The sequence below is a fragment of the Buceros rhinoceros genome, unplaced genomic scaffold (genome assembly GCF_000710305.1).
Source record: "Buceros rhinoceros silvestris isolate BGI_N320 unplaced genomic scaffold, ASM71030v1 scaffold33058, whole genome shotgun sequence".
Lineage (NCBI taxonomy): Eukaryota > Metazoa > Chordata > Aves > Bucerotiformes > Bucerotidae > Buceros > Buceros rhinoceros.
The window spans coordinates 5,823-15,003 of NW_010428056.1; the positions used below are offsets into that span (position 1 = coordinate 5,823).

General features: G+C 48.7%; 1 protein-coding gene across 1 annotated transcript in view; it reads left to right on the forward strand.

The window, feature by feature from the left end:
- PIGU (phosphatidylinositol glycan anchor biosynthesis, class U) overlaps positions 1–9,181 on the forward strand; it is a gene marked incomplete at its 5' end in the record, with an annotated part of 17,080 nt that overhangs the window by 4,171 nt on the left and 3,728 nt on the right. Inside the window, 6 exons of the mRNA XM_010142140.1 lie at positions 686–795; positions 2,425–2,525; positions 4,468–4,565; positions 6,244–6,398; positions 6,865–7,008; positions 7,799–7,923. Coding sequence (XP_010140442.1) covers positions 686–795; positions 2,425–2,525; positions 4,468–4,565; positions 6,244–6,398; positions 6,865–7,008; positions 7,799–7,923 — 733 coding nt within the window. The remainder of the gene's footprint in view (positions 1–685; positions 796–2,424; positions 2,526–4,467; positions 4,566–6,243; positions 6,399–6,864; positions 7,009–7,798; positions 7,924–9,181) is intronic.

Consider the following 9,181-nt stretch of genomic DNA (forward strand, 5'->3'; position numbering starts at 1 on the left):
GAACAGCGAGGCTGCGTTTTCTACAGCATCTGTGGGCTCTCCCACCCAGCTACGTGCTTGTTCCTTGTCGTCTGACTTCAAAGTAGAAGAAATAACTCAGGGTAGAACAGCAGACATGTAAAAATCCTACATGTGAGTTACTTTGCTCATTGAGAATTTATTGCCAGCATCTGTCTCATCATGACAGTTCAGTAGGTTCATAATTCAGATTTCTCTTTTGTCTGCATACAGAGTGTCACAGAACAAGGTAGATGAAAGACATTTGGGGTCCCTGAAGGAGATTAGGCAAAGAGGTATCTATCTGCAAAATAACCAAGGTCACGGACTGCTGCCCCTTGGCTTCTCAGGGGCTTGTACGTTGAGCAGTGACTTCAGAGTCAGCGTTTTGTTGGAGATCCAGGCAGGCTTTAGGAAGACTGAAAGTGTTAAACTCTAGTGTGGTGAATTCCAGGTCATGAAGAAAGGTCAAATGAGTAGAGATTATCTGCTTTCTCCTGACTTCCGCTTCAGTTGTTCAGCATTTGGGCAAAGAGAGGGCTTGGTTCTGTTTGTGCCACACCTCACATAACGTGAGCTTTGGCTCACGCCTGGGGCTCGTGTCCGTTCTGTAGTAACGGAAATACTGAGTAACAAGAAATAATGACTTTCCTCATCTGACAGTCTTTGGTCATTCTCCCTTGTTCAGTTCAAAAAGCAAAAGCTTCTCATAGAACTGGATAAATATGCACCCGATGTGGCGGAGCTCATCCAGACACCCATGGAGATGCACTACATCCCCCTCAAGGTAGCACTGTTGTAAGTATCGCTGCTCGTAGCCTGCATTGGGTCCGCAGCTCCCTTTGGGCTTTATTTGGTCTGATTTGGGGCTTCAGCATTTGTTTAAGATTTTTTTCCCCCCACAAATTCTGGATTTCCTTTTATGCGTAAAAATCCCCCCAGCCCTGGGTGCTTGGTTTGGAAGTGAGAAGCAGATGCTTTCCCGAAGGTTCGTTGCCAACAAGTGAATTCACTCAGGCCCTCTGAGACGCTCAACAGCAAGCGGCCCTTGCTTTGACAGCAAGAACGCTCTGCCTGCCTGGGTCACATTCCCTTCGTTCTGCTTGTACACTCACGTCATCAACATGGGGTCTGCGCCTCCCGAGTGTCTCCGGTGTCTTTCAGAAAAGTTGGGAGAATTTTTGAGCAGTTGGACAAAATGTTTGCTGAAAATCACAACTTGAATATCTCAGAATTGCTTGTAATAATTCAAAGATATTGTCAGTGTGATAGTGTCGTGTCTTGATGTTCCTCTCTGTGCTAAACATGCTTTTAATTTCAGAAAGCTTCAACTAAAATAAATAATAGGGTACTTAATGTCAAAGAGGTTTCTTTTCATTAGGATTTTGACCTGAATAAATTATTATCTGAATTAATCTATATCGGAGAGAGTTTTCCGTTAGATAAGCTGTGACCTTTTTCTTATTTTCTTACGAATTTTCTAAAAATGGTACGTTTCCCAGGCGGGGAAAGGCAGAGTTTTGTATTTAACATGGTTGAAACATTACCACAGCAAAGCTGGCCTCACATTGTACCTGTCCTGCTGTAGGCTGTCCCTCTGGAGCCACTGGAGAGGGTAGACTGGGACTTGGAGGAAAAATGTGAGGAATAAATTAGAACTGATCAGCCCTGTCTACTCACTCTGGCAACTGGCTTAGTTATTAGCAAGGTTGACCAGTGTGTTGTCTTGCTGATTGTACTGGGGATCCTGCCAAGCGTTCCTCTGTGCTTTGGACCCAGTCACAGGAGATTACTGTAACTCGTTTCCCAAAGGAGCTGGCGTCCCTACAAACGAAGTGGCTGCGCTCCGGAGGGTGAAGGTGTTCAGAGCTTGCTTCTTCCAGTTAGAATGTGGCAGGTTTTCATAGCTGGCGGGTTTTGTGCTCCGATCATGCCATGGTGAACATAAATGATGCCATAGCAGGAGAGTGCAGGTGCAGCTGGGTCAGGGCAAACTCTGCTCCTGTCCCCAGATTTGTTTCCGTCTCGTTCTCTTCAGAGCCAGTCGGTGTGAGTGGCAGAACGAGTTCCCTTTGGACCCAGTAGTCCCAGGTCTGACTGAATAAATGCACAGCGTTCTGCAAAGCAAGAGTAATTTCTGGGAATCATTTTCTAGGACAGAACTTGTATGTCGGGCATCTTCCCGCTGTCTCCTTGTCTCCAGTGTGTTCCCCGTGGCCACTGCCTCCAGGGCTACCACCCTGGCTACCACCAGGGGTTTGCTCCAGACTAAAGAGCCTGTTCAGCTGAGTGAATTTGATGAGGAGAGGATCCCATCACATAAAAATAAGCAAAGAGAAATGGCAAAGTGCATCTGTTTTCTTCTGAACACCTCTTTAAATAGATGCTGTCTCCTCTGAGTGTGACTGGAGCTTTGCTCTTTTGCAGCTATCTGTTAAACCCCTACTCTGTGATGTCCTGCGTGGCCAAGTCCACCTGCGCCATCAACAACACCGTCATTGCGTTCTTCATCTTAGCTACGATCAAAGGTGAGATGACGGAGAGAAACCGGTTCTTTATGATGTTCTATAAAGCTTAGAAAAGTAGCGGCAATTAAATCAAGGCAGAACTTTACAGATACAACTGCTACAAAGATCTCAGTGAAGCAGCAGAAACGAGACTGGAGCAAGGTCAAAGTTCTACCTGAAATCACGAGATCAAAAGACTCTATAGTCAAGTCAAAGCTGCCTTCACCTCAGCATCCCTAGGAGTTTCCTCTCCTTTTTCTGGATGACTTCCAGCAGGTTTTAATTTATGAGGAAGGGTGTGTCTGTGTGCGGCAGGACATCATGCTCTGCTGCTCGCTCTTTCGTTCGTGGCTATGCACTTACGGTGCTGGGTGCAGTTCTTTTTCAAAACGTGTCTTTGAGCTTTTATTCAGAAGCAGGGGGTTGCCTGCAGCTGTTCCTTGGCTGTCACTGGCAGTTGTGAACTTGGCTTGAAATGAGCTAAATGAGCTTGGTGGAAGCAGAAGCTGTAACCAAAGACCCACGTCGGCACAGTTGAAGAGATGATGACAGAAAAGCTGTTTCACTCATTTTGTGCATAATGCGGGTTTCTGCTGCTTTTATGACTTCTCAGCGCAAAAGTCTTCTATCCTGTGTGATCTCTACCTGTCACCTAAATTTTGGGAGTTCTCTGCTGGATCAGAGGGAGGGTCAGTCTGATCTCGGTCCAGCAGTGCCCAGACATTGCAAAGAGAGCTGATACAGATTGTTTTGATCAGTGTTTCCAGAAATTTTCCTCCAATTATGGACTAACTGAGGAAGGAGGGGCTTTGATTTAAAAGCATTTGCAAAAGGAAACGAGGGGGATCTGTTTAGTTAAACTGATTTTTAACTGTTCACTGATACCATGGGACAAATAGTTCCATCATAGACAAACTGGTGGTGGTTGTCCCCTAACTGGGAGTGTGGCAGCCTCTAGGCTTTGAAGTAGGCAGAGAGAAGACAGGTTGTGACTATGATTCCTGGGTGGCAGGTCTTTAGAGCTGTGCACAACTGGACACTAGGTCGGAGAGGTAGGGAGGTTTCTGTCTAGAGAGTGTCACCTAAGAATGGAGAAGGCTCATCACCAAGTAACCCTGTATTTTTTCTCTTTCTCAAGGGGGAAGCAGGGAGAAGCTTCCCGGGTGTTTGATGGCTGTAGGCTGATGACTGGTCGGGGTTCTTGGTGTCTAAGCTGTGTTTTTCCTGATGACTTCCATAGAGTGATGTGAGGCTGAAAGCTGTAAGCAGGCTGCTGCGCTGGGTGCTTGCGGTTTGGTCCTGTTTAACCTGGGACCTCGTGGACTTGATTTCTGGTGTTGGTAGTTGAGCAATGTGAGTACTCGGCACTTAGCTCAACCCAAGACATCTCAAATAAAGCTTCCTCAGTAAAGGCATTAATATTTTTAAGACCCACTTGGAAAAGCTGCACTGATCCTTTCTATGCCTCAGTTTTGGTATCTGAGAAGTAGGGTAATGCCACTTCTCTGCCTCAGCTGCAGGCTTGCGCTCGCTCTTTCACTGAGCTTTGCTGAGGGCCCCGGCATGTTCTGGTGACGAGGTTATCCAGCATGCCCAGTATAACAGCCGTTCCATATGGGTATGACTAAAGCGAATGCATTCCCATGCAGAAACAGCAGCCAGCACAGTCTGTATACAGACTGAATTATGTGCCTCTCTCTGAGTGTGATGGTAGGAGGTAGGAACCCGCCAGCGGTTTGTTCTTGTGGGAGAATCCCCTTGGCATGAGTCGCTCTCCATTCAGAAGGGAGGTAAGTGAAGAGCTCTCTCCAGGACATGTTCTGCTGGGAACACCTCTAAGGGGTGTCTAGGATTTGTAAAGCCCCTGCAGAGGGTTGTGCATTTCTTCCCATTTGGACTTCCTGTCTCTAAGGCTCTTTATATTAAATGTTCCTCACAAATAAACGTATTTTTTTCTTTGCAGGTAGTGCCTTCCTCAGCGCCGTGTTTCTGGCCTTAGCAACGTACCAGTCTCTCTACCCTCTAACGTTGTTCGCTCCAGCACTCCTTTACCTTCTGCAGGTAGGTTATTTCTGACTGTTGGTACCTGTCGTCGTCTTGTAGTGGTGCAGGGACAGCCCGTAGCTATTGAGAGGGGAGGTGGGCAAGTCCCGATTTTCACAAAAAGTGCCTCTCCTCAAGCCATGGAAGGCTTGAAGCCTTAGTGGGGATGTCTGTGCCTAGAGAGAAGGGAGCAGGAAGTCACCTGCAGAGCTGGCTGGCATTCAGCTCCCCCAGAATAAGTGCTGTTTGTGTGTGTGAATAGCAGTGAGCGTCTTAGACCTGGAGAGTTCCCTCCACACTGAGCATGATCACGGAGCTGTGTTCACATGAGGAGCCGTATCTTTGAATCACCCAGTCCTGGAAATGCTGGTTTGAAGTGTAATGGCAAAAGGCAAGTGCCCCCCCAGCGGGGCTGACCCTGACCAGTCCTGACCTGTCCCGCAAGGGACAGACACAGCTCCAGGCAGAGCCAGCTCAGCAGGGGCCTGGTGGGCCCAGCTGCAGGCAGGGGCAGGGTTAATGCTGAGGCAGCTCTTTGCTGGTGGTGGAATCATCACCAGTTTGCCTGCGTGCTGCTTCCCACTGGTCTCTCTCTTAGCTCATGTGCTCATACTGCAAACAATGACTTAACTGAGAGCCCCAGTTACAGAGCACTTAATGAAGACTGATCGTTCGCTGGTCTTAACTCTGATATGGGAGCAGGGAGAGGCTGGGACCTCTAGCAGAGGGCTCTCACCCCTATTCACTGGTCACTTGTTGATCACACTTTAATTATTTTTGCCATTCTGAAGGTCCTGCTGTTGAGTGTTTTGCCAGCCTTTCTTGGTTGCTTCTGTCATGTCTCCCTCACAATTTTTGTAGCTGTCTGCCAAAAATCTTCGGTAAACTTGTTTACATTGTTCCAGCAAGTGGCATTAAACACACTAGGGCTAGAAAACAGCACAGAGCCTGCACTGGTTAGAGCTGGTGCTCTGTACATCTCCTGCCAGTGTAAAACCTGGTACCAAAATGTCATTGACTTGTTGCTGCAGAACTCTGAGCAGTTCCCAAAGGTGTTTGCTCCCGTGTGTATTTGTCTTTATAAATGCAGTCAGGGGACTGCTGGGAGGGAGAAACCCATGTGTCATGTTACCTGACAAGGACTTGTGTTTGACTGATCGGGACATGGGGCAGTTGCAGAACTGCAGCAGTTCTCTTTTGAGGAGGTAACCTTTCCGAGGGGCTGCTTTGAGCTTAGGACCCACGGGATGTCCTCGTGATGAGTGCCAGTCCACGTGGTAGAGACCTGGCAGTCCAGGGGGGGTGGTGGCTCTTGGTCACCCAGCTGACGTGGGTTCGTTCAGTAGAAGGCAGGCAGCACTACAGTGCTGAGACAGCTGAGGTGCAAGGGCAGCTGTGAGGAGGTGTGTGTAAATCGTACACTGAAAACAGACTTGACCTGCTGCAAGCAGAAACGACCAGCTTTAGCTGCTCTGTTTTCCAGCACAGTTCTGCCAGTACGTGCCACGTGTAGGACTGGATTGGCTGGAGTGAAGAACGTCAAGCAGCTTGTGCCTGAGAGCTGCTCCTTCCAGTGCCATAGTGCCAGTGTTTGATGCATTCTTCCATCAATTTAAAATGATGTTCTCAACACTCAGGCTTTCTGGTGGCTTTTCACCTCATGAGGGACATCTGCCTCCTTGTGTTCCGTTTTCAGCGTCAGTTCATACCAATAAAACTGAAAAGTAAAAGCTTCTGGCTCTACACCACGCAGTATGCAGCCCTGTACCTGTGCAGCCTGGTGGTGATCATCTGCCTCTCCTTCTTCCTCCTCAACTCCTGGGATTTTATCCCGTCTGTTTACGGGTTCATGTAAGTATCTGGGTTCTCCTGCTTTCTCTGTCTCACCCCTCCTGCCTTGTTTCTGGTGCATCACACAGAGGAGCTCCACTCCCTGGCTAAGGTGTGTGTGACCTCTGGTTTTACTGGCAATACCAGAAAAGGGAGAGTGTGGAGGAGAGCAGGCATTAGCCAACTTCTGTTAATTAAGTCACAGCAGGAAAACAGAAGATGTTTTCCACCGAGTGGATTGGAAATGGATTTGGGTGTTCCACGGCTACGATGGCTGTGGAATTTTAGTCTCTGGAGAAGTGTCTGCTTGGGAGTGGTTTAAATCCTGCTGGGGCATAGCGAAGGGTTTCCAGTTTTTCACCCCTTTGGTTTCTCTTCCACAGATCAATACATCGGTGCTCCATTATTAATTAAAGTAATGGAAGCAGGGCAGTGAAAAACAACCATTCAAATGTGTGACCTTGACTTTTTTCTTTTCAAATTTCAGCCTTTCTGTTCCAGATCTGACACCCAATATTGGCCTTTTCTGGTACTTCTTCGCAGAGATGTTTGAACACTTTAGCCTTTTCTTCGTGTGCGTGTTTCAAATCAACGTGTTCTTCTACACCATTCCCTTGGCAATAAAGCTGAAGTAAGTATGTTTCTCTGCTAGTTGTTTTTCTCAGTTGTCCGGTAGAAGCTTACGGGGCTGGTGTCAGATGGTCTGGATTTACAGGCCTGGAAAAGTTAGGGTATTTAACAGTCCCATCATCCACGTTTCCCTAAGTTTCAATCTTTATTCCTCTTAAACAAAGTGAGTTGGGCTCTGCTATGCAGCAGGTATGTTACAGGCATCAAAAGGGAGAGCACGAGTGTAGGCTATGGAGGTGCCTGCTCCCTGCCAGCAGAAGGCAGTGTAGTCAGAAAGCCGAGCTCTTGGCTGGAACTTCAAGTTCTTTACTGTCAGAAAAAAAGTGGAGACCTGGGGACGTTCCTAGCAGCCTGCGCTGACAGCGTTACCCTTCTTCCTGATAAAAACACCCATTAACACACCTGGACTCTCAGTGAGCTTGGAATAGACACAGACACCATGACATACCAGAGGGGTGACTGTGGGCTTCTCCAGACAACCCTCAGAGACAAGCTGGTTGATTTTTGGTGAGCAAGAGAGCTGAGGAAGAGCAGCCCAGATGACCAGCGGTATCACTGTGTGTTGGGCTGAGGCAGGCAGTTCCGCGTGAGGACAGTGAGCAGATGTCCGAGCTCGCTCTGCAGAGCAGCTCAGTCCACCCCACCCAGCCCTGAGCGGCTTGTTTGGAGTGAACTGGGTACGAGGCCGCTCGGCGCCTGTCCCGCAGTATGTTTGTGCACTTGCTAGTGTTTATTTCCAGTTTCCAGACATCCTACTGCATCCTCTTACCTTTGTGTCTTTTCCCTCGTAGGGAGCACCCTGTGTTCTTCATGTTTGTCCAGCTTGCAATCATCTCTATCTTCAAGTCCTATCCCACTGTGGGAGACGTTGCGCTGTACATGGCCTTCCTCCCGGTCTGGAGCCACCTGTACCGATGTAAGCTCTGTGCGAGTGATTGTTTCCTGTCTGGAATGGGAAGGGGCCTGTCCAGTAGCTGTCACCGCTAAAGCAAACCGTGCCTGTGTCCGTGTGGCCGCCTTGGGCCCTCTGGAAGGAGGCTTGATTGATTGTCTGGTCCTACTGCCTGTGAGGTGTCTTTAGGACTTGGGCTGAAACTGGCTGAGGAGGGGATTCTCTCTTGGAGCTTGTCTTCCCCCTCTCTCCAAGTCGCTCTGAAGATTAACTTTTTTATAAGAACCTGTTACAGTCCTGCACAAGGATGTGGCTTCTTTAAAGTACATCCGTCCTTCAGATGCTGCACTCCTGTGTAATTTGAACACTGCTCCTGCAACAGGGGAGCTCCCCTGCCTTAAAATCCTGCACCTTGCAGCAGTTCTGTGTTTTGCATCTGCCTAGAGTGAAAGTCACCAAATTACTCCAAGCAATTGTCCTGTTTTTCCTAAATACTTTGTGAAGAACCTCTGTAGTTCTTCAGATCACCGGAGAGCTTCCTGATGGTTTCAGACTCAGTCTCTAGAACTGCTGCACTGGGGAGGTTTGGAAGTGCTATGTTTTTCCTGGTGTTTCTTGCTTAAGCCAGCTGCTCTGACCGATCCTGCCAGGTTGTCTGGGCTGTTGGCTGCAGCCTCCCCTCGCCCAGGCCAGGTGTGTCTGTGGACAGCTGGAGACCGTCTGCTGCGGTAGTTTCAGGCTAAGGAAAGCTCAGGCCAAAGCAGCTGGGCTAGAACAGGGCAGGAAGGCCCAGGCTAGCCCTGAGCGTGTTGCAGCCGTCGCAGGTGGTGTCCTGAGAAATCCAGGCTCAGCGCAGTTCAGTTGCACTGGGACAGCGAGGAAATAGATCTCCTGAACAAGACTTTTTGTGTGAACAGGTTTGGATGTGGCAGTGCCTTAAAACGTCAGCCCGTTCCCTTCAGCGTCAGGGTGATCAGCAGTCTTGGACTCCCCTTCGGGGACGGGGCTGAGCCAGCAGCACTGGGATCAACTCTAATACTGCTGCCAAAGGGTGGGCATAGAGAGTCCACCAAAAAAAAAATCTCTTCTGGCCTGGTAGTGCTGAGCTCTTCTCAACAAGTTGTGCTCGGTTTTTGTCCACCTGACACAAAGTCACGCAGACTGATGGATTCTGGCCACACTTGCATGTCCGGAGGTCATGTGTTTGTCAACGCGTCTGGCCTGCGAGAATTTCCTCCTTTTCATGGTGCTTTCATTTCCTTACCACCACCCGAGGAAGTAC